This window comes from Entelurus aequoreus, linkage group LG07 (genome assembly GCF_033978785.1).
Source record: "Entelurus aequoreus isolate RoL-2023_Sb linkage group LG07, RoL_Eaeq_v1.1, whole genome shotgun sequence".
Taxonomy (NCBI): domain Eukaryota; kingdom Metazoa; phylum Chordata; class Actinopteri; order Syngnathiformes; family Syngnathidae; genus Entelurus; species Entelurus aequoreus.
Window position 1 is genome coordinate 19,483,738 of NC_084737.1, and position 26,192 is coordinate 19,509,929.

Here is a 26,192-nt window from a genome sequence, read left to right on the forward strand (position 1 = left end):
GATTACACATTGAAATAAATTTTACCTTGCAGTGTTTCAGTAAGAATTTTCACATTTGAATCAAATTTGTTAGAGTTTGCACATTGTCGTGGATTGATCAGGTGATCAACTCACCCCATGCTGTGTAGTTGCTCATCCAATCAGAACTTCCCAATGGAATGTTAACTGTTCTAAGACAACATTATTGCTTGGTCAGCATTAATTCTCAGAATTGTGGTCCAAAAATGAAAAAGTTGACATTTTGTACTTTGCACTTTATTCCAGCCAATAATAATATTAATATTAATGTCCTGTTAGAAAAAGAAGCAAGACTATAAGTTGATGTTTTATACAAAAGGGGTGGGTGGTTCTGTACATTCAGACATGTAGATTATGGGTCAGTGGAATGGTGTGGAATCGTCACTTGTTCCTGTAGAAGAGGAGGAACTTCTTGAGCGGTTCTGGCAGCGGCAAGCAGAGAATCTTCTGCCTCAGCACGTTGACCAGCGGCTGCACGCGCAGGAGCTCGCCCGTCTCTCTCTCCTCCTCCGCCGCCTCCTCCTCCGCCGTCGCTCCTCGGGGCCTGGCGTTGGTCCTCCTGGCGCCCCTCCTCTCCCTCCGGGCGTCCTCCTCGTCCTCCGTCCTGCCGCCCTGGTTGTTGTTGCCGTCCAGAGGGGCGGGGCCGATGGCGCCGGGCGCCTGCCGCGTAGCCAGGACCAGGGTGTTGCAGCGGCGACGGTGGATGCGGCGGCGCTTGAAGCGAGGGCCGTACTTGTGCAGGCCGGCCACCGCCAGGCCTCTGCCCACGCTGAAAGAGGAGCCGCGTGTCGGCGCCTGCTTGTCTCCGTCGGCGCTCGCTCGCAGCGTGTGGCGGATGGAGAAGCGAGCCAGCTCCTGCAGCGTCCGCACCTCGTACTTTGCTGCCAGCAGAACATATTATTATTAATAATTTCAGAGACGACATTATTATTATTAGAGATTATATATTAGTGTTATTATTATTACAGATTATATATTTTTATTATTAATATTAGAGATTATATATCAATATTAGAGATGGCATTTGTATTAATATTATAGATATATATTTGTATTATTGATATTAGAGATTATATGTTTTTATTATTACTATTAGAGATGACATATTTTTTATTATTAGAGATGATAAATTTGTATTATTAGAGATTGTATTTTATTGATATTAGAGATGACATTTTTATTATTATAGATAACATATTTTATTATTAATATTAGATTGTATTTTTGTATTACTATTAGAGATTATATATATTTGTATTATTAATATTGGAGGTTTTATATTATTATTAGATGATATTATTTTTAGAGATTATATATGTTTATTAATATTAGAGATTATATATTATTATAGACAACATTTTTATTATATATTTTTATTAATCTTAGAGATGACAACTTTCTATTCTTAGAGAAGATATATTTTTATTATTAGAGATGATATATTTTTAATATTAGAGACAACATTTTTATTATAGATTACATATTTTTACTAATATTAGATGTTCAATTTTAATTATTAGATTATTTGTTTGTATTATTAATATTAGAGATTATATATCATAAGAGACAACATATTTTTATTATTAGATATATTTTTATTAATATTAAAAATGACATTTTTATTATTAGAAATTATATATTTGTATTATTATTAGTGATGATATATTATTAATATTATAGATTATATATTATTAATATTAGGGCCAACATTTTTATTATTATTATAGGTAAAATATTTGTATTATTATTATAGGTGATGTATTTGTATTATTAATATTAGATCATATATTTTTATTATTAATATTAGAGACATATTTTTATTATATTTTTTTTAAATTGTTATTACAGATGATATATTTGTATTATTATTAGAGATGATATATTTGTAATATTAGAGATGAAATATTAATATTAGAGATGACATCTTTTTATTATTTTAGATGACATCTTTTTATTATTCATATTAAAGATGACATATTTTTATTAGTATTATTAGAGATGATATATTTATCTTTCACCGTACACGACTAAGTACTGTCTGATCCAACAATACATACATTTTCTCACTAGTCCCGTCATCCATGGCAGCTAATAAACTATGTTTCTCACAAGTACCATTATCACTGGAGGACTAGCTAAACATGCTACACTTCACACTGTAGGAGGATTCAATAAGCCGTGCTAACCGCTAAGCTAGAGCTCTTGAATGTCAGCAGGTGTGGGTGTGTCGATACAAACATGGACAGTAAGGATCCGTGATGAAGGCCATAGAAAGTGTGACTCACGTAGAGGAACAGCTTTGGTTCTGGCATCCATGTTGCGTTTGGGCAGCACCAGCGGAGCGAAGGACACGGAGATGATCTTGTTGGTCTCCCAGCTGTTGGGTCCCGTGCGAGTGATCTTGGTCAGCTGCACACACACAACATGGATCCATGTTTTATTCACACCAAATATTCAGCATTCTTTTATCTGCATTTAGTAAATATTGCAGGACTGCTGATATCAGTCCAGTATCAGCAAAAAACAACAGTATCAGATAATATGGGCTTGCATGTAAAATGTCTGATATCATGTGTGATACGAGCAGTCCTGCGGCATGTTTACCTGTGTGTGTTATCACGTGCGATACAAGATGTCCTACTGCGTGTTTTCTTGTGTGTGTTATCACGTGCGATACAAGAAGTCCTACTGCGTGTTTTCTTGTGTTATCACGTGGGAAACAAGAAGTCCTACTGCGTGTTTTCTTGTGTGTGATATCATGTGCGATACAAGCAGTCATGCAATATTTACTTGTGTGTGATATCATGTGCGATACAAGCAGTCCTGCAGAGGGTTTTTACTTGTGTGTGATATCATGTGCGATACAAGCAGTCCTGAAGAGTGTTTACTTGTGTGTGATATCACGTGCAATACAAGCAGTCCTGCAATATTTACTTGTATGTGATATAATGTGCGATACAAACAGTCCTGAAGAGTGTTTACTTGTGTGTGATATCACGTGCAATACAAGCAGTCCTACAATATTTACTTGTGTGTGATATCATGTGCGATACAAGCAGTCCTCAGAGTGTTTACATGTGCGTGATATCATGTGCGATACAAGCAGTCCTGCAGAGTGTTTACTTGTGTGTGATATCATGTGTGATACAAGCAGTCCTGCAGTGTTTACTTGTGTGTGATATCATGTGCGATACAAGCAGTCCTGCAATATTTACTTGTGTGTGATATAATGTGCGATACAGGCAGTCCTGCAGAGTGTTTACTTGTGTGTGATATAATGTGCGATACAAGCAGTCCTACAATATGTACTTGTGTGTGATATCATGTGCGATACAACCAGTCCTGCAGAGTGTTTACTTATGTGTGATATCATGTGCGATACAAGCAGTCCTGCAGCGTGTTTACTTGTGTGTGATATCATGTGCGATACAAGCAGTCCTGCAATATTTACTTGTGTGTGATATCATGTGCGATACAAACAGTGCTGCAGAGTGTTTACTTGTGTGTGATATCATGTGCAATACAAGCAGTCCTACAATATTTACTTGTGTGTTATATAATGTGCGATACAAGCAGTCCTGCAGTGTTTACTTGTGTGTGATAACATGTGCGATACAAGCAGTCCTGCAATATTTACTTGTGTGTGATATAATGTGCGATACAAACAGTCCTGCAGAGTGTCTAATTGTGTGTGATATCATGTGCGATACAAGCAGTCCTGCAATATTTACTTGTGTGTGACATCATGTGCGATACAAGCAGTCCTGCAGAGGGTTTTTACTTGTGTGTGATATCATGTGCGATACAAGCAGTCCTGCAATATTTACTTGTGTGTGATATCACATTCAATACAAGCAGTCCTGCAGCGTGTTTACTTGTGTGTGATATTATGTGCGATACAAGCAGTCTTGTAGCGTGTTTACTTCTTTGTGATATCATGTGCGATACAAGCAGTCCTGCAGAGTGTTTACTTCTGTGTGATATCATGTCTGATACAAGCAGTCCTGCAGCTTGTTTACTTGTGTGTGATATCATGTTCGATACAAGCAGTCCTGCAGCGTGTTTACTTGTGTGTGATATCATGTTCGATACAAGCAGTCCTGCAGAGTGTTTACTTGTGTGTGATATCATGTTCGATACAAGCAGTCCTGCAGACATCTAATTGTCCTCCAATAAACACACAATTTCTTTTGTTTTGCTAAAGTAATTTACTAAAAGTAAACATGCTAGTGTATAGGCTACGAGGAGCTAGCAGCTACACAACAGCTAAGCACACAATAGCCCACAAGCTAGACATAGGTAATAATCAAAGGTGACATTTGTCAATATAAACAAGTATCAAATAATTATAGTTGCTTACACATACAAAATCTCCAAGGCAGTATTAGGAAGTATCCAGTAACAAACGTGCCCGCATCATTCAACTTACTGCATCATGAGCTTAACGTCATGAATTATGTTGACCAAAACACAATGACCACTCCACTTCATCTTAAAGACAGCATAAGTCCATTCCAGACAGTTAATAATAAACATGTTTTTAGGTGTGTAAGTGTTCCAGTTTGTCACAAACCTTTTCCTCCAGAGGCATGACCAGGACTCCGCCCACCTTGATCAGGTTCTTCATGTAGTCCTCGTGGTCCTTCTGCACACCCGCCCCGCAGTACACCCGGTCGTACTGACGGCTCTCCGGGGGGATCTCCAGGCAGTTGCCCAACACGAAGGACGGCTCGCAGAACTCAAACCTGCGCACACACACACACGTGATCAAGTGGATGGTGTAGATGCAGTAAAGAAACAGAAGGTGGCGCTCCTCACTTGTCAAAAGTGTCGCTGGTGGTGATGAAGGAGTGCAGCTTCTGGTAGGCGTAGTCGATGACATCAGCGTGTAACTCCACTCCATGGTTCACTCCAAACGGTCCTGGAACAATTCTCAACTTTATGGATTTGTTCCTTCATGTGCACCACAAATCACTTAGTTGTTCTACACGACTGTCGCTAGGCAGATTTGGTCATCACAGGCTGGCCAGGAAACTGCTATCAATCAATCAATCAATCAATCAATTCCTTTATTGTCATTGTCATAATAGCACTCAAGTCTTAATGTCAACTAAGGAGGACATTTACAAACTGATGATGTTTTCATAACAACTTCAGTTGGTGTTTACACACAGACTTGAACTGGAGTGAAGATGAAGCTTCACTTCTCAACTTTAGTCCACTTCTAACTTTAGTCCACTTCTTCTTCTAACTTCAGTCCACTTCTTCTAACTTTAGTCCACTTCTAACTTTAGTCCACTTCTTCTTTTAACTTTAGTCCACTTCTTCTTTTAACTTTAGTCCACTTCTTCTAACTTTAGTCCACTTTTTCTTCTAACTTTAATCTACTTCTTATTCTAACTTTGGTCCACTCTAAATGTAGTCCACTTCTTCTAACTTTACTCCACTTCTTCATCTTTACACCACAAACTTAAGTCAGTTTCTTCTTTTAACCTTAGTCCACTTCTTCTCACTTTAGTCCACTTCTTATAACTTTAGTCCAGTCCTTATTCTAACTTTAGTCCACTTCTTTTAACTTTAGTCCACTTCTTCTACCTTTAGTCAACTTATTCTTCTAACTTTAGTCCACTTCTTCTAACTTTACTCCACTTCTTCTGCTAACTTTACTGCACTTCTTCTGCTAACTTTACACTCCACTTCTTCTTCTAACTTTACTCTACTTCTTCTTCACACCACAAACTTTAGTTCACTTCCTCTAACTTTACTCAAGGTTCTTCTTCTAACTTTAGTCCACTTCTTCTTCTAACTTTAGTCCACTACCTTATTCTAACTTTATGTCACTTCTTATTCTAGCTTTAGTCCAGTTCTTCTTCTTGACACCACTGACTTTAGTCCAGTTCTTCTTCTTGACACCACAGACCTTAGTCCAGTTCTTGTCACCACAGGCTCTAGTCCACTTCTTCGTCAAACTTTAGTCCACTTCTTCTGCTAACTTTATTCCACTTCTTCGAACTTTAGTCCACTTCTTATTCCAACTTTGGTCCACTTCTTTAACTTTAGTCCACTTCTTATTCTCACTTTAGTTCACTTATTTAACTTTAGTCCACTTCTTCTAACTTTAGTCCACTTCTTATTCTAACTTTACTCCACTTCTAATTTTAGTCCAGTTCTTCTTCTTTACACCACAAATGTTAGTCCACTTCTTCTTCAAACTTTAGTCCACTTTTTCTTCTAACTTTAGTCTACTTCTTATTCTAACTTTAGTCCACTTCTTATTCTAACTTTGGTCCACTCTAACTGTAGTCCACTTCTTCTAACTTTACTCCACTTCTTCATCTTTACACCACAAACTTAAGTCACTTTCTTCTTCTAACCTTAGTCCACTTCTTCTCACTTTAGTCCACGTCTTCTTCTAACTTTAGTCCAGTCCTTATTCTAACTTTAGTCCACTTCTTTTAACTTTAGTCAACTTATTCTTCTAACTTTAGTCCACTTCTTCTTCTAACTTTACTGCACTTCTACTGCTAACTTTACACTCCACTTCTTCTGCTAACTTTACTCCACTTTTTCTAACTTTACTCCACTTCTAACTTTACTCTACTTCTTCTTCTTCACACCATAAACTTTAGTCCACTTCTTCTAACTTTAGTCCACTTCTTTTCTAACTTTACTCCAGTTCTTCTTCTAACTTCAGTCAACTTCTTCTTCTAACTTTAGTCCACTTCTTATTCTAACTTTAGTTCACTTCTTATTCTATTTTTAGTCCAGTTCTTCTTCTTGACACCACTGACTATAGTCCAGTTCTTCTTCTTGACACCACATACTTTAGTCCAGTTCTTGTCAACACAGACTTTAATCCACTTCTTCTTCTAACTTTAGTCCACTTCTTCTGCTAACTTTAGTCCACTTCTTCTTCTAACTTTATTCCACTTCTTCTTCACACCACAAACTTTAGTCCACTTCTTCTAACTTTAGTCCCCTTCTTCTAACTTTAGTCAACTTCTTCTAACTTTAGTCCACTTCTTCTGCTAACTTTACTGCACTTCTTCTGCTAACTTTACTCCACTTCTTCTGCTAACTTTACTGCACTTCTTCTGCTAACTTTACACTCCACTTCTTCTGCTAACTTTACACTCCACTTCTTCTGCTAACTTTACTCCACTTCTTCTTCTAACTTTACTCTAATTCTTCTTCACACCACAAACTTTAGTCCACTTCTTCTAACTTTACTCTAGTTCTTCTAACTTTAGTCCACTTCTTCTAACTTTAGTCCACTTCTTATTTTAACTTTAGTTCACTTCTTTTTCTAGCTTTAGTCCAGTTCTTCTTCTTGACACCACAGACCTTAGTCCAGTTCTTGTCACCACAGGCTTTAGTCCACTTCTTCTGCTAACTTTAGTCCACTTCTTCTTCTAACTTTAGTCCACTTCTTCTTCACACCACAAACTTTAGTCCACTTCTTCTAACTTTAGTCCAGTTCTTCTAACCACAGACCTTAGTCCAGTTCTTGTCACCACAGGCTTTAGTCCACTTCTTCTTCTAACTTTAGTCCACTTCTTCTGCTAACTTTAGTCCACTTCTTCTTCACACCACAAACTTTACTCCACTTCTTCTAACTTTAGTCCACTTCTTCTTCTAACTTTAGGCCAGTTCTTCTTCTAACTTTAGTCCACTTCATCTTCTAACTTTAGTCCACTTCATCTTCTAACTTTAGTCCACTTCATCTTCTAACTTTAGTTCACTTCTTCTAACTTTAGTCCACTTCATCTTCTAACTTTAGTTCACTTCTTATTCTAACTTTAGTCCAGTTCTTCTTCTTTACACCACAAATGTTAGTCCACTTCTTCTTCTAACTTCAGTCCACTTTTTCTTCTACCTTTAGTCTACTTATTTTAACTTTAGTCCACTTCTTATTCTAACTTTGGTCCACTCTTACTGTAGTCCACTTCTTCTTCTAACTTTACTCCACTTAATCTTTACACCACAAACTTAAGTCAGTTTCTTCTTCTAACCTTTGTCCACTTCTTCTTCTCACTTTAGTCCACTTCTTCTAACTTTAGTCCAGTCCTTATTCTAACTTTAGTCCACTTCTTTTAACTTTAGTCCACTTCTTCTTCTAACTTTACTCCACTTCTTCTGCTAACTTTACTGCACTTCTTCTGCTAACTTTACACTCCACTTCTTCTGCTAACTTTACTCCACTTCTAACTTTACTCTACTTCTTCTTCTTCACACCACAAACTTTAGTCCACTTCTTCTAACTTTAGTCCACTTCTTTTTCTAACTTTACTCCAGTTGTTCTTCTAACTTTCGTCAACTTCTTCTTCTAACTTTAGTCCACTTCTTATTCTAACTTTAGTTCACTTCTTATTCTATTTTTAGTCCAGTTCTTCTTCTTGACACCACAGACTTTAGTCCAGTTCTTGTCAACACAGACTTTAATCCACTTCTTCTTCTAACTTTAGTCCACTTCTTCTGCTAACTTTAGTCCACTTCTTCTTCTAACTTTATTCCACTTCTTCTTCTTCACACCACAAACTTTAGTCCACTTCTTCTAACTTTAGTCCCCTTCTTCTAACTTTAGTTAACTTATTCTTCTAACTTTAGTCCACTTCTTCTTCTAACTTTACTGCACTTCTACTGCTAACTTTACACTCCACTTCTTCTGCTAACTTTACTCCACTTCTTCTAACTTTACTCCACTTCTTCTTCTTCACACCACAAACTTTTGTCCACTTCTTCTAACTTTAGTCCACTTCTTCTTCTAACTTTAGTCAACTTCTTCTTCTAACTTTAGTCCACTTCTTATTCTAACTTTAGTTCAGTTCTTATTCTATTTTAGTCCAGTTCTTCTTGACACCACTGACTATAGTCCAGTTCTTCTTGACACCACAGACTTTAGTCCAGTTCTTGTCAACACAGACTTTAATCCACTTCTTCTTCTAACTTTAGTCCACTTCTTCTGCTAACTCTAGTCCACTTCTTCTTCTAACTTTATTCCACTTCTTCTTCTTCACACCACAAACTTTAGTCCACTTCTTCTATCTTTAGTCCCCTTCTTCTAACTTTAGTCAACTTATTCTTCTAACTTTAGTCAACTTATTCTTCTAACTTTAGTCCACTTCTTCTAACTTTAGTCCACTTCTTCTTCTAACTTTAGTCCACTTCTTCTTCTAACTTTAGTCCACTTCTTCTGCTAACTTTACTGCACTTATTCTGCTAACTTTACACTCCACTTCTTCTCCTAACTTTACTCAAGTTCTTCTAACTTTAGTCCACTTCTTCTAACTTTAGTCCACTTCTTATTTTAACTTTAGTTCACTTCTTATTCTAGCTTTAGTCCAGTTCTTCTTGACACCACAGACCTTAGTCCAGTTCTTGTCACCACAGGCTTTAGTCCACTTCTTCTAACTTTAGTCCACTTCTTCTTCTAACTTTAGTCCACTTCTTCTTCTAACTTTAGGCCAGTTCTTCTTCTAACTTTAGTCCACTTCATCTTCTAACTTTAGTCCACTTCATCTTCTAACTTTAGTTCACTTCTTCTAACTTTAGTCCACTTCTTATTCTAACTTTAGTCCACTTCTTCTTCTTTACACCACAGACTTTAGTCCACTTCTTGACACCACAGACTTTAGTCCAGTTCTTCTTGACACAACAAAGTGTTTTAGAATGAAGCAATAGTGCCTCTGCTGGTTGCAAACAAGCATTGCACTCTATTGGAAGGTTCTAAGGTGCTGTAGTGGACCACCTACCCAGGATGAGGCCCACCATGGTGCTGAGGTAGCCGGTCCCACTGCCCAGGTTGAGGAAGGAGAGCCGAGGGCGGAGGTCCAAAGCCTCCATGACTTCGGAGTAGATGCATGGAGCTGACAGGTGAATGTTTCCATGTCGCCAAGCCAAATCCTAGCAGCAACACAACACATGTCAGCCAACTACTTCCTGTTGGTAGTCAACAAGTACACATACTTTAATATTGACCTACATGTGGGCGTGTCAGAAGTACACATACTTTAATATTGACCTACATATGGGCGTGTCAGAAGTACACATACTTTAATATTGACCTACATGTAGGCGTGTCAGAAGTACACATACTTTAATATTGACCTACATGTGGGTGTGTCAGAAGTACACACACTTTAATATTGACCTACATGTGGGCGTGTCAGAAGTACACACACTTTAATATTGACCTACATGTGGGCGTGTCAGAAGTATACATACTTTAATATTGACCTACATGTGGGCGTGTCAGAAGTACACATACTTTAATATTGACCTACATGTGGGCGTGTCAGAAGTACACATACTTTAATATTGACCTACATGTGGGCGTGTCAGAAGTACACATACTTTAATATTGACCTACATGTGGGCGTGTCAGAAGTACATATACTTTAATATTGACCTACATGTGGGCGTGTCAGAAGTACACATACTTTAATATTGACCTACATGTGGGCGTGTCAGAAGTACATATACTTTAATATTGACCTACATGTGGGCGTGTCAGAAGTACACATACTTTAATATTGACCTACATGTGGGCGTGTCATAAGTACATATACTTTAATATTGACCTACATGTGGGCGTGTCAGAAGTACACATACTTTAATATTGACCTACATGTGGGCGTGTTAGAAGTACACATACTTTAATATTGACCTACATGTGGGCGTGTCAGAAGTACACATACTTTAATATTGACCTACATGTGGGCGTGTCAGAAGTACACATACTTTAATATTGACCTACATGTAGGCGTGTTAGAAGTACACATACTTTAATATTGACCTACATGTGGGCGTGTCAGAAGTACACATACTTTAATATTGACCTACATGTGGGCGTGTTAGAAGTACACATACTTTAATATTGACCTACATGTGGGCGTGTCATAAGTACATATACTTTAATATTGACCTACATGTGGGCGTGTCAGAAGTACACATACTTTAATATTGACCTACATGTGGGCGTGTTAGAAGTACACATACTTTAATATTGACCTACATGTGGGCGTGTCAGAAGTACACATACTTTAATATTGACCTACATGTGGGCGTGTCAGAAGTACACATACTTTAATATTGACCTACATGTAGGCGTGTTAAAAGTACACATACTTTAATATTGACCTACATGTGGGCGTGTCAGAAGTACACATACTTAAATATTGACCTACATGTGGGCGTGTCAGAAGTAAACATACTTTAATATTGACCTACATGTGGGCGTGTCAGAAGTACATATACTTTAATATTGACCTACATGTGGGCGTGTCAGAAGTACATATACTTTAATATTGACCTACATGTGGGCGTGTCAGAAGTACACATACTTTAATATTGACCTACATGTGGGCGTGTCAGAAGTACACATACTTTAATATTGACCTACATGTGGGCGTGTCAGAAGTACACACACTTTAATATTGACCTACATGTGGGCGTGTTAGAAGTACACATACTTTAATATTGACCTACATGTAGGCGTGTCAGAAGTACACATACTTTAATATTGACCTACATGTGGGCGTGTCAGAAGTACACATACTTTAATATTGACCTACATATAGGCGTGTCAGAAGTACACATACTTTAATATTGACCTACATGTGGGCGTGTCAGAAGTACACATACTTTAATATTGACCTACATGTGGGCGTGTCAGAAGTACACATACTTTAATATTGACCTACATGTGGGCGTGTCAGAAGTACACATACTTTAATATTGACCTACATGTGGGCGTGTCAGAAGTACACATACTTTAATATTGACCTACATGTGGGCGTGTCAGAAGTACACATACTTTAATATTGACCTACATGTGGGCGTGTCAGAAGTACATATACTTTAATATTGACCTACATGTGGGCGTGTCAGAAGTACATATACTTTAATATTGACCTACATGTGGGCGTGTCAGAAGTACACATACTTTAATATTGACCTACATGTAGGCGTGTTAGAAGTACACATACTTTAATATTGACCTACATGTGGGCGTGTCAGAAGTACACATACTTTAATATTGACCTACATGTGGGCGTGTCAGAAGTACACATACTTTAATATTGACCTACATGTGGGCGTGTCAGAAGTACATATACTTTAATATTGACCTACATGTGGGCGTGTCAGAAGTACACATACTTTAATATTGACCTACATGTGGGCGTGTCAGAAGTACACATACTTTAATATTGACCTACATGTGGGCGTGTCAGAAGTACACATACTTTAATATTGACCTACATGTGGGCGTGTTAGAAGTACACATACTTTAATATTGACCTACATGTGGGCGTGTCAGAAGTACATATACTTTAATATTGACCTACATGTGGGCGTGTCAGAAGTACACATACTTTAATATTGACCTACATGTGGGCGTGTCAGAAGTACACATACTTTAATATTGACCTACATGTGGGCGTGTCAGAAGTACACATACTTTAATATTGACCTACATGTGGGCGTGTCAGAAGTACATATACTTTAATATTGACCTACATGTGGGCGTGTCAGAAGTACATATACTTTAATATTGACCTACATGTGGGCGTGTCAGAAGTACACATACTTTAATATTGACCTACATGTAGGCGTGTTAGAAGTACACATACTTTAATATTGACCTACATGTGGGCGTGTCAGAAGTACACATACTTTAATATTGACCTACATGTGGGCGTGTCAGAAGTACACATACTTTAATATTGACCTACATGTGGGCGTGTCAGAAGTACATATACTTTAATATTGACCTACATGTGGGCGTGTCAGAAGTACACATACTTTAATATTGACCTACATGTGGGCGTGTCAGAAGTACACATACTTTAATATTGACCTACATGTGGGCGTGTCAGAAGTACACATACTTTAATATTGACCTACATGTGGGCGTGTCAGAAGTACATATACTTTAATATTGACCTACATGTGGGCGTGTCAGAAGTACACATACTTTAATATTGACCTACATGTGGGCGTGTTAGAAGTACACATACTTTAATATTGACCTACATGTGGGCGTGTCAGAAGTACACATACTTTAATATTGACCTACATGTGGGCGTGTCAGAAGTACACACACTTTAATATTGACCTACATGTGGGCGTGTTAGAAGTACACATACTTTAATATTGACCTACATGTGGGCGTGTCAGAAGTAACCATACTTTATGACCAAAAATCCGTCAATATGATACATTATTGTACTTTTTGGTGTACTTTTGGCATCTTTAAAAAGGTACAAAATGTATCAAGGGCCCCCCAAGATCCTTCCATTTTACTGAATGTTTATGGAGTGAAATTACTAGCAAAACTACACAAACATTTTAGATTTTTTAATGATTCACAAGTTAAAAAAAAAAGTATTTACTTCAATTAAAAAATGATTCGCAAGTAATCAAATACATTTTTGCAAAAAATATATATATATTGGCATGCATCAAAACTCTTGGAAGTCCAAAAAGTATGTGCAGGTATAAAAACATTATCTTCTAAGCAGTAATTTTCCACCCTGCAGAAGAGAGGGGAAACAAGCTCAACCTGTAAGTTAACCTGTAATTTGTCCGTGCTATTGTGTCCACTATTCACTCCCTACCCTGCTTCTTCTTTGTTACTGTTGGCAGAGGGCACCATGCGCAAATACCAGTAGCTATGATGGCCTTAAATTGACTCAGCAGCACCACCTGTGGTTGTAGAGTGTGAATTACAGGTGCTCGGAGTGCGGGTGTGTGGATCACGCAGGGTGGAATATTACTGCCAAAGGTTTTAACATGATGAAATTGTTTTGTTTTTTTGACTTGCAAATTTTTTTTTTGGATTAAAACCAAAGTGTTTTTTTTTTTACGTGCAAATCGTTTTTTCACTTCCGAATATATTTTTTTTAACCGAAGAAAATTGTTTTTATACTTGCAAATCTTTTTTTTTAATTGCAGAAAATAGTTTTTATACTTGCAGAAAATTGTTATTTTACTTGTGAATTATGTTGTTACTTGCAAAAAGTAGTGTTTTACTTGCCAATTGTTTTTTTTAATTAAATAAAGAAAAAAATGTTACTTGCGAATTGTGTTTTTAATTTAAAAAAAAAAAAAAGTTATTCACGTTGTTTTACGTACGAATACTTTTTTTAACCAAAGAAAATTGTTTTTATACTTGCGAATCCATTTTTTAATTGCAGAATATATATATATATATATTTTTTTTTTTAATTTATATATATATATATATATATATATATTTTTTTTTACATGTGTATCATTTTTTATACTTACAGAAAACAATTGTTGTACTTGCAGAAAATAATTTTGTTCTTATTTGCTAAATTTTTTTATTTCACTTGCGAATCGTGTTTTAAATTGAATAAAATAATTTTTTATAATATAAGTTTTCTTTTTTACTTGTGAATTATTGTTGTACTTGCAGAAAATTATTTTTTTTAACTTGCGAATCGTTTTTATACTTGCAGAATATTGTTTTGAAATGTATCTCTGCGTTTGACCCATCTCCTTGTTCCACCCCCTGGTAGGTGAGGGGAGCAGTGAGCAGCAGCGGTGGCCACGCTCGGGATTAATTTTGGTGATTTAACCCCCAATTCCAACCCTTGATGCTGAGTGCCAAGCAGGGAGGTAATGGTCCCATTTCTATAGTCTTTGGTATGACTCGGCCAGGGTTTGAACTCACGACCTACTGATCTCAGTAGTGCAAATCCTTAATTAACCTACAGAAAAGTTATTGTACTTGCAGAAATTTGTTTTTTTTACTTGTTAATCATGTTTTTTACTTGCAGAAAATTAGTATTTTTTACTTGCGTATTGTTTTTTTTTAACTGAATTGAAAGAAAAAGCCAGTGTCGTGTGGAGGAAACACCTGCTGTGCGTGCAAACACGCGATGATGTCACGTAGAAAACCAACGCAATCCAACTCTGCTCACCTTGTAGGCGTTCTCCCTGTACTCGTCCAGGTAGTAGTCGGCGCGGTCAATGGCGCGGAAAGCCCGCTCAACCAGGTCTGAGCGGATGTAGTAAGCCTCTTTCAGGTTGTCAATCAAGTCGTCGTTGTCCTCCCCGGCACTCACAGCTCCGCCCATGATGCCTGAAGAAGAACTACCTGTACTTTACTGTGCAAAGACTGAACAACATTCTGTACTTGTGGACTATTTCGGGAAACTTCCGGTTGAAAACGTCTATGTATGATGACGTTTGCGCGTGACGTCAATGGTTAAAGCGGAAGTATTCGGACACCATTGTATCCCAATACAAACAACTCAGTTTTCATCGCAAAATTCCACAGTATTCTGGACATCTGTGTTGGTGAATCTTTTGCAATTTGTTTAATGAACAATGAAGACTGCAAAGAAGAAAGCTTTAGGTGGGATCGGTGTATTAGCGGCCGGCTGCAGCAACACAACCAGGAGGACTTTGAGTTGTATAGCAGACGCGCTATCCGACGCTAGCCGCCGACCGCATCGATGATCGGGTGAAGTCCTTCGTCGCGCCGTCGATCGCTGGAACGCAGGTGAGCACGGGTGTTGAGCAGATGAGAGCTGGCGTAGGTGGATAGCTAATGTTTTTAGCATAGCTCTGTCGAGGTCCCGTAGCTCAGTTAGCTTCAATGGCATCGTTAGCAACAGCATTGCTAGGCTTCGTCCGGCGGTACAGCATTAACCGTGTGGTTACAGGTCCAGAGTTTGGTAGTATTGTTGATCTTCTGTCTATCCTTCCAGTCAGGGGCTTATTTCTTTTGTTTTTATCTGCATTTAAGCACGATGCTATCTCGTTAGCTTCGTAGCTAAAGTGCTTCCCCGATGTATTGTCGTGGAGATAAAAGTCACTGTGAATGTCCATTTCGCGTTCTCGACTCTCATTTTCAAGAGGATATAGTATCCGAGGTGGTTTAAAATACAAATCCGTGATCCACAATACAAAAAGGAGAAAGTGTGGAATCCAATGAGCCCTTGTACCTAAGTTACGGTCAGAGCGAAAAAAGATACGTCCTGCACTGCACTCTAGTCCTTCACTCTCACTTTCCTCATCCACAAATCTTTCATCCTCGCTCAAATTAATGGGGTAATCGTCGCTTTCTCGGTCCGAATCGCTCTCGCTGCTGGTGTAAACAATGGGGAAATGTGAGGAGCCCTTCAACCTGCGACGTCACGCTACTTCCGATACAGGCAAGGCTTTTTTTATCAGCGACCAAAAGTTGCGAACTTTATCGTCGATGTTCTCTACTAAATCCTTTCAGCAAAAATATGGCAATATCGCGAAATGATCAAGTATGACACATAGAATGGATCTACTATCCCCGTTTAAATAAGAAAATTTCATTTCAGTAGGCCTTTGAATAAGGTTAGATTACAATGCAGAAAGAGCTTTCGCTGCTACCGAAAGGAGAAGAGTGTGAGAGTGTGAGAGAGAGAGAGAGAGAGAGAAAGAGAGAGAGACAAACAACTTCCCAATCTGAAATGCTTTGAAGGAGAGGGAGGAGGGAGGGGATTGGGCAAAATGTCCCAACCCATACTAGCACAACCAGGAATGTTTTGCTTGAACATTGGGCAAGGCCGTTAACATTAATTATTATTGTTGCTTTTTTTATTTTATTGTTATTGTTATATTTTTTATTTTATTTCCATTTATACCCCCGTTATTTACTTTTTAAATTTGATCTCAATTCTGTACACTGCTGCTGGAATTTTAATTTTCCTATCTATCTACCTATTTATCTATCTAACAACACCAAGCACAAAAGAAACCTCTTTGGAGGAAAACGTTTGAATGAAAAGACAAGCACAACATCATTTAGTGATCAACCACATCACAGCAGTCGTCGTCCTTTGCACGGAAACGCATAAGCCATAAAAGTGTCTTTTCTCTGAAAAATCAGGCAGTTAAGGCAAAGAAACCACACTAAAAATTGTGGTTTAGACAAGAAATTACTAAAATATTCATTTTGCCATTACAGTATTTATCCTAAACATTCCTGCCACTTCATTTTACACACTAGAACATTTTTACAAAGTCTTTTTACGACAGTACTTCAATAACGTTATACCGTGGGCCTAATACCGGGACGATACCGTACCGTGAGATTTTGATACTGTCACATCCCGAATTATTTGGTATAAAAAATTACAATAAAACCTTTTTGCAATACATTCTTCAAAATTATGACAATATTCAGACTCAGGATTCCAATGTGAATCATTTTTGCCCAGCAACCCTACAGAAAAGTGAACTCCAAATATGACAAAATGTAAACAAAGTAGTGTGAACATGTTGGAGTTATGCGGCCACATTGCAAATCAAATTGATTTATTACTAACGAAGTATAATAAATACAACATTAGCATTTATTTGATTTGTCACATGATTTATGGTGTGAGTAAATTATATGGAGGAGGCATACGATTAAATACACTCTGCTTCTTCCTACTCCTTTTCAGACATGTTGGAATGTGTAAGTATAACCACGAGATGCTGCTTGTAACTTGTTAATAAGCATGTTTGCGGCCCGCGGGGCCATTTGCAGCCTGCAGCTCATTTTTGAACAGCCCACCACACATTTTAAAATAGCCTTACAAAAAACGACAACATTAAAGCGGCATAAAAGAGCAAACGGATTAAATGTAAGGAGAAAAAGTTGCAATGCTGACACTAATAATACAAGTTTTTTTTCTTTTGAACTATCATGGCTCAAAATATAATAACAAATCAAAAACAAAGTTGTTATGAATCATTGTCCTCATAAAGGCTCACATTACTTCACATGAAATGTTCCAAATAGAAATTTTTTGGGAAGACAATATTGCACATTTTGCATGTTTTCCATTTAAAAAAACGTTTACTTTGACGAAAAGGACATAAAAAAAACAAAAAAATATAAAAAATAATAACTTGTATTGTAAAATATTTGAAGTTCATCGAAAAAAAACGTACATTTTTATTATTAAATTGTGAAGCTGATCTAGATTTTTAACACTTATGAGTGTGACCCTTTTGGATCCCTGAGAATTGTTTTTTTTTTTTCAAATAATAATGAATCAAAATCAATGTTGTTATGAATTATTGACATATTTAAGGGTTCCAATTACCTCACATCAAATATCACACTGTGAAATATTTTTTGGGGAAAAATATTGCATATTTTGTGTGTTTGCCATAAAAAAGTTTGCTATGGCAAAAAGGGGAAAAAACATTTTAAAAAAAATAAATAAATAAAAATCAACAAATAGCTGTGAATCAGATCCAGATATTTAGGTATTGAAAGTTTAAAAAAAATAAGTTATGACTTATTTTTAACACTTTTATAAGTGGGACCCTTTTGGATCCCTGAGAATTGTTGTTGTTTTTTCTAACTGTAATTGCTCAAAAATAATAATGAATCAAAATCAATGTTGTTATGAATTATTGACATATTTAAGGGTTCCAATTACCTCACATCAAATATCACACTGAAATATTTTTGGGGAAGAATATTGCATATTTTGTGTGTTTGCCATAAAAAAGTTTGCTATGACAAAAAGGGGAAAAAACATTTAAAAAAAATAAATAAATACAAATCACCAAAAAGCTGTGAATCAGATCTAGATATTTAGGAGTGGGAAGTTTATAAATAACTTATGACTTCTTTTTAACACTTTTATAAGTGGGACCCTTTTGGATCCCTGAGACCTTTAGTGTGATTTTGTTTTTTTAACTGTAATTGGTTAAAAAGTAATAATAAACCCAAATCAATGTTATTATAATCTGTTGATCTAATTACGGCTACGATTTCTTCACAAAAATAATAATGAATCAAAATCAATGTTGTTATGAATTATTGACCTATTTAAGGTTCCAATTACCTCACATCAAATATCACACTATGAAATTATTTTTTGGCGGGGAAAATGTTGCATATTTTGTGTTTTTGCTATGACAAAACAAGGTTTTCTTTGACAAATATGACATAAAATATTAAAAGAAAAGTTCAACTTTATATCGACAGATCGGTCTGAAGTTTATCTACAGATGCAAGCATTAAAATATATATATATATATATATAAATGTATGACTTTTTTGTGACTGGGGCCCAAACTTGAGGGAGGCCCTACAGGTTGAAAAAAAAATTATAATACTGGTTTTGGAAATGAAAAAAATGTTGAATAACAAGCTTCAGGAAACAATGTGTGAAAATGAAAGTAAAAGGAAAGTGTTCCAAGTGGGGAAGGCATGGCCTTTTTTTTCCCCCCCACAAGTGACAATCCTAACATTGCGGTGTTGTTTCCTCCTTCCTGGGGGGAACAAATGTGCTGCTTTATGGCCCAGCAGTGAGCGAGGTGTGAAGGCTTCACTCCGGTGTTAAAAAGCGGGCACAACGGGACAAAGATCACGCTGCTCGACTACAAAAGCCGTAAAAGGAAGCCACAGAAATGCTGCTCCTGTTCTGTAGTGCAGTGTTTTTCAACCACTGTGCTGCTGCCGTGAGATATTGTTTGGTGTGCCGTGGGAGTGTATGTAATTTCACCTAATTGGGTTGAAAACCTTCTTTGCAAACCAGTAATTATAATCCACAAATGTGCCGTTGTTGAGTGTCTGTGCTGTCTAGAGATCGGCAGAGTAACCGTGTAATACTCTTCCATATCAGTAGGTAGCGGCAGGTAGCTAATTGCTTTGTAAATGTCGGGGAACGACAACGATGGTTTGCAGGTAAAAAGGTATCTAATGCTTGAACCAAACATAAACAAAAGGCGAGTGCCGCTAAGAAAAGGCATTGAAGTTTAGGGATGGCTATGCAAAACTAAAACTGAACTGGCTGCAAAGTAAACAAAAACAGAATGCTGGACGACAGCAAAGACTTACAGCGTGTGGAACAGACGGCGTCCACAAAGTACAAACCCCGTTTCCATACGAGTTGGGAAATTGTGTTAGATGTAAATATAAACGGAATACAATGATTTGCAAATCCTTTTCAACCCATATTCAATTGAATGCACTACAAAGACAAGATATTTGATGTTCAAACTCATAAACTTTATTTTTTTTTGCAAATAATAATTAACTTAGAATTTCATGGCTGCAACACGTGCCAAAGTAGTTGGGAAAGGGCGTGTTCACCACTGTGTTACATGGCCTTTCCTTTTAACAACACTCAGTAAACGTTTGGGAACTGAGGAGACACATTTTTTAAGCTTCTCAGGTGGAATTCTTTCCCATTCTTGCTTGATGTACAGCTTAAGTTGTTCAACAGTCCGGGGGTCTCCGTTGTGGTATTTTAGGCTTCATAATGCGCCACACATTTTCAATGGGAGACAGGTCTGGACTACAGGCAGGCCAGTCTAGTACCCGCACTCTTTTACTATGAAGCCACGTTGATGTAACACGTGGCTTGGCATTGTCTTGCTGAAATAAGCAGGGGCGTCCATGGTAACGTTGCTTGGATGGCAACATATGTTGCTCCAAAACCTGTATGTACCTTTCAGCATTAATGGCGCCTTCAAAGATGTGAAAGTTACCCATGTCTTGGGCACTAATACACCCCCATACCATCACAGATGCTGGCTTTTCAACTTTGCGCCTATAACAATCCGGATGTTTCTTTTCCTCTTTGGTCCGGAGGACACGACGCCCACAGTTTCCAAAAACAATTTGAAATGTGGACTCGTCAGACCACAGAACACTTTTCCACTTTGTATCAGTCCATCTTAGATGAGCTCAGGCCCAGCGAAGCCGACGGCGTTTTTGGGTGTTGTTGATAAACGGTTTTCGCCTTGCATAGGAGAGTTTTAACATGCACTTACAGATGTAGCGACCAACTGTAGTTACTGACAATGGGTTTCTGAAGTGTTCCTGAGCCCATGTGGTGATATCCTTTACACACTGATGTCGCTTGTTGATGCAGTACAGCCTGAGGGATAGAAGGTCACGGGCCTAGCTGCTTACGTGCAGTGATTTCTCCAGATTCTCTGAACCCTTTGATGATATTACGGACCGTAGATGGTGAAATCCCTAAATTCCTTGCAATAGCTGGTTGAGAAAGGTTTTTCTTAAACTGTTCAACAATTTGCTCATGCATTTGTTGACAAAGTGGTGACCCTCGCCCCATCCTTGTTTGTGAATGACTGAGCATTTCATGGACTCTACTTTTATACCCAATCATGGCACCCACCTGTTCCCAATTTGCCTGTTCACCTGTGGGATGCTCCAAATAAGTGTTTGATGAGCATTCCTCAACTTTATCAGTATTTATTGCCACCTTTCCCAACTTCTTTGTCACGTGTTGCTGGCATCAAATTCTAAAGTTAATGATTATTATTATGTTTATCAGTTTGAACATCAAATATGTTGTCTTTGTAGCATATTCAACTGAATATGGGTTGAAAATTATTTGCAAATCATTGTATTCCGTTTATATTTACATCTAACACAATTTCCCAACTCATATGGAAACGGGGTTTGGACATCCGTAAATGACATGACAATCAACAACAAAATAGGACCGCAAGACAAGAACTATAACACTACACACAGGAAAACACCAAAAAACTCAAAATAAGTCACAGCGTGATGTGACAGGTGGTGACAGTACACCTACTTTGAGACAAGAGCTATAGTGATGTATGCTTGGTTATGGTTTAAATTCATATCAAACAATTACAAGAACGACTTTTTATTGTCAATATCGGCTGCTGCGTTTCATTATTTTGTGTTTTCTGTTGGTGGTGTGCCTCGGGATTTTTTCAATGGAAAAGGGTGAAAAACACTGCTGTAGTGCACCTGGCTCGCTGACAACAAGCTATCCATACACTGGGGTGAAACGGAATCCATCCTATTTGGGTCCCACATCAACCTTAAGAAAGTCAGTGACTTCACTATAAAAGTGGGTGACATTGTTATCACCAGGAAAGATGAGGTCACCTACCTAGGTTCCATTCTAGAGGCTAATCTTTCCTGTGATAAAATGGCAACCAAGGTAATCAAAAAGGTCAACCAACGAACGAGATTTCTCTACAGAATCTCCTCTCTGGTCAACAAAAGCACCATGAATATTCTAGCGGGAAATCTCATTCAACCCTTTTTCGATTATGCATGCACCTCCTGGTACCCTAACACCTCCAAAACCCTCAAATCTAGACTCCAAACATCCCAGAACAAGCTAGTCAGATTACTTCTAGACCTCCACCCCAGATCACACCTCACTCCTACCCACTTCTCCGAAATGTGGGCTGGCTCAGGGTGTAGAACAGAGTACAGGTAAAACAACTTGCACTGAGCCTAGTCTATAAAATCCGCTACACCTCCCTGATACCGAAGTACATGTCAAACTACTTCCTTAAAGGCCTACTGAAACCCACTACTACCGACCACGCAGTCTGATAGTTTATATATCAATGATGAAATCTTAACATTGCAACACATGCCAATACGGCCGGGTTAGATTACTAAAGTGCAATTTTAAATTTCCCGCGAAATATTCTGCTGAGAACGTCTCGGTATGATGACGTTTGCGTGTGATGTCATGGATTGTAGCAGACATATTGGGACACCATTGTGGCCAGCTGTTAAGTCGTCTGTTTTCATCGCAAAATTCCACAGTATTCTGGACATCTGTGTTGGTGAATCTTTTGCAATTTGTTTAATGAACAATGAAGACAGCAAAGAAGAAAGCCGTAGGTGGGATCGGTGTATTAGCGGCTGGCTGCGGCAACACAACCAGGAGGACTTTGAGTTGGATACACGCTACCGTGAGTATGCAGCTTTGGCTTCCAAATATTTGATCGCTTGCCCGTACGTGTGTGCCGCTATGTGCATGTCACATACGTAACTTTGGGGAAATATATGTGCTGTATGAACTTTACGGAGGTGAACGGTACTTTGGGCGGGTGTTGTGCGGGTGTTTGAGTTGTATTGGTGGGTTATATGGACGGGAGGGGGAGATGTTTGTTATGCGGGATTAATTTGTGGCATATTAAATATAAGCCTGGTTGTGTTGTGGCTAATAGAGTATATATATGTCTTGTGTTTATTTACTGTTTTAGTCATTCCCAGCTGAATATCAGGTCCCACCCGCCTCTCACAGCATCTTCCCTATCTGAAACGCTTCCACTGCCCTCTAATCCTTTACTCTCACTTTCCTCATCCACAAATCTTTCATCCTCGCTCAAATTAATGGGGAAATCATCGCTTTCTCTGTCCGAATCGCTCTCGCTGCTGGTCAACATGATTGTAAACAATGTGCAGATGTGAGGCGCTCCACAACCTGTGACGTCACGCTACTTCCGGTACAGGCAAGGCTTTTTTATCAGCGACCAAAAGTTGTGAACTTTATCGTCGATGTTCTCTACTAAATCCTTTCAGCAAAAATATGGCAATATCGCGAAATGATCAAGTATGACACATAGAATGGACCTGTTATCCCCGTTTAAATAAGAAAATTTCATTTCAGCAGGCCTTTAACGTAAATGACCGCCATAACCACAACACCAGGGGGAGCTCCACTAACCACGTTAAACCCAGATTCCGATCTAACAAAGGTCTTAACTCATTCTCTTTCTACGCCACATCAATATGGAATGCACTCCCAACAGGTGTAAAAGAAAGGGCATCTCTATCCTCCTTCAAAACCACACTAAAAGTACACCTCCAGGCAACTTCAACCCTAAACTAACACCCTTCCTTCCACATCCTACCTCCCCGGTTTGTAAATAATCAAATGTATATACTTGTTCTTATGCTTTCTGATCAATCAATCAATGTTTATTTATATAGCCCTAAATCACAAGTGTCTCAAAGGGCTGTACAAGCCACAGCGACATCCTCGGTACAGAGCCCACATACGGGCAAGGAAAACTCACCCCATTGGGACGTCAATGTGAATGACTATGAGAAACCTTGGAGAGGACCGCATATATGGGTAACCCCCCCCCCCCCCCCCCCCCCTCTAAGGGAGACCGAAAGCAATGGATGTCGAGTGGGTCTGACATAATATTGTGAAAGTCCAACACATCAGCGAAAGTCCAGTCCATGGTGGGGCCAGCAGGAACCATCCCGAGCGGAGACGGGTCAGCAGCGTACAGATGTCCTCATCCGATGAACAGGCTAGCGGTCCACCCCGGAGCAGAGTAGAAAAGAAAAGAAACGCAGATCAACTGGTCTAAAAAGGGAGTCTATTTAAAGGCTAGAGTATATAAATGAGTTTTAAGATGAGACTTAAATGCTTCTACTGAGGTAGCATCTCTAACTTTTACCGGGAGGGCATTCCATAATATTGGAGCCCGAATAGAAAACGCTCTATAGCCCGCAGACTTTTTTTGGGCTCTGGGAATCACTAATAAGCCGGAGTTCTTTGAACGCAGATTTCTTGCCGGGACATATGGTACAATACAATCGGCAAGATAGGCAGGAGCTTGACCGTGTAGTATTTTATACGTAAGTAGTAAAACCTTAAAGTCGCATCTTAGGTGCACAGGAAGCCAGTGCAAGTGAGCCAGTATAGGCGTAATATGATCAAACTTTCTTGTTTTTGTCAAAAGTCTAGCAGCCGCATTTTGTACCATCTGTAATCTTTTAATGCTAGACATAGGGAGGCCCGAAAATAAAACGTTACAGTAATCGAGACGAGATGTAACGAACCCATAAATAATGATCTCAGCATCGTTTGTGGACAAAATGGAACGAATTTTAGCGATATTACGGAGATGAAAGAAGGCCGTTTTAGTAACACTCTTAATGTGTGACTCAAACGAGAGAGTTGGGTCGAAGATAATACCTAGATTCTTTACCGAGTCGCCTTGTTTAATTGTTTGGTTGTCAAATGTTAAGGTGGTATTATTAAATAGATGATCTCTCTCTCTCTCTATGTCCACTACTTGCTGTACATATCCTACCAAGTCAGTCTTACACTGTTCCAATGTCCATTTCTCTGATGATGCAATTGTTGATGACTGAAGTGTTGATATCAACCAAACCTAACCCCCCCCCCTCCACATCCCACCCCCCGGATTGTAAATAATTCAATGTATATACTCTGATGATTAACTTGTGTGATGACTGTATTATGATGATAGTATATATCTGTATCATCAATCAATTTAAGTGGACCCCGACTTAAACAAGTTGAAAAACTTATTCGGGTGTTACCATTTAGTGGTCAATTGTACGGAATATGTACTGCACTGCGCAATCTACTAATAAAAGTTTCAATCAAAAACGTTTGCGGAGAGAAGCCTTCCACTCTTCAAAGACTGCAAGTTCGCTTCTTCAACGTGTTACCGGGGAGGCCGTGGGGGGGCGCTGTGGCACATCCACGCAGCACAACATTGGCTTTCGTCCGCCACCACTTCCTGTAAAACTCTGCCATTTGCGCTTATTATTCGCATTTCTTGATGCCTTCATTGACGCACTGTTATGTACATAAATACATACACGCCACGCACACATCACACACGCCTCGCAGAGCAGGCGACGTAGGAGCTAACCGTGACTAAAACACGCATTACGTGCACAAAGATGAGCCTGCGTGGTAACCACAAAGACTGGAGAGGCGCAACACCCGCAGTGTTGTTATGCTGGCGCATATCGACGCCTGTCAATAAAAGTGCCGCGGTGTTAAATGTTGGATGTACCTCAGTGAAGCGTGGATGGATCTCGCCCGTGGCCTCCTTTGTTGTGAGCAGCCTCTTGTTGATCACGATCCGGCCACCAACACGCCACTGCTGGATGTAAACATTGGGCCAGCTGACGCGATGACGTCACAGGCGCAGCACGTACGTTTCCGGGTTTGGACGTCCGGCGCGGAGTTGCGGTCGCGCCGCGTACGTCATATTCTGTTATTTGAATTCTTCTTCATTCTCTTTTTCTTCTCCGTCCTTTCGAAGTTTAACGACACGCGAGTCCGTGGCGGGTGTGTGTGTGTGTGTGTGTGTGTGTGTGTGTGCTTCGTGTTCGGCCCTCGCCTCCTCGTCCCTCGGCTAAATCCTGGGCAGCTGGAAGTTGATTGGCGTTGCGTTGGTCACGTGAAGGTGTCACATGGTAGAGCAGTGGCCAATTAGAGAGGGGCATCGGGAAACAAACCATAGACATCTTATAAGTAGACGCAGCATCGAGCGCTACTGCCTACTGGCGCTGACGAGACGCGGGGCCGCCATCTTGGAGTGGTGATCCGCTCCACTCAGTGCAA

General features: G+C 38.9%; 1 protein-coding gene across 1 annotated transcript in view; it reads right to left on the reverse strand.

The window, feature by feature from the left end:
- Positions 1 to 25,987, reverse strand: part of LOC133653481 (protein-L-isoaspartate O-methyltransferase domain-containing protein 2-like) — a 26,165-nt gene extending 178 nt beyond the window's left edge. Inside the window, exons 1-7 of the mRNA XM_062052791.1 lie at positions 25,639 to 25,987; positions 14,970 to 15,130; positions 9,771 to 9,921; positions 4,837 to 4,939; positions 4,592 to 4,763; positions 2,304 to 2,427; positions 1 to 899 (exon numbers count right to left, since the gene is read on the reverse strand). The exon at positions 1 to 899 is cut by the window's left edge and continues 178 nt beyond it. Of these exons, the coding sequence (XP_061908775.1) occupies positions 400 to 899; positions 2,304 to 2,427; positions 4,592 to 4,763; positions 4,837 to 4,939; positions 9,771 to 9,921; positions 14,970 to 15,125 (1,206 nt within the window). The 5' untranslated portion in view covers positions 15,126 to 15,130; positions 25,639 to 25,987 and the 3' untranslated portion in view covers positions 1 to 399. The remainder of the gene's footprint in view (positions 900 to 2,303; positions 2,428 to 4,591; positions 4,764 to 4,836; positions 4,940 to 9,770; positions 9,922 to 14,969; positions 15,131 to 25,638) is intronic.
- Between the last annotated feature and the right edge of the window lie 205 nt (positions 25,988 to 26,192).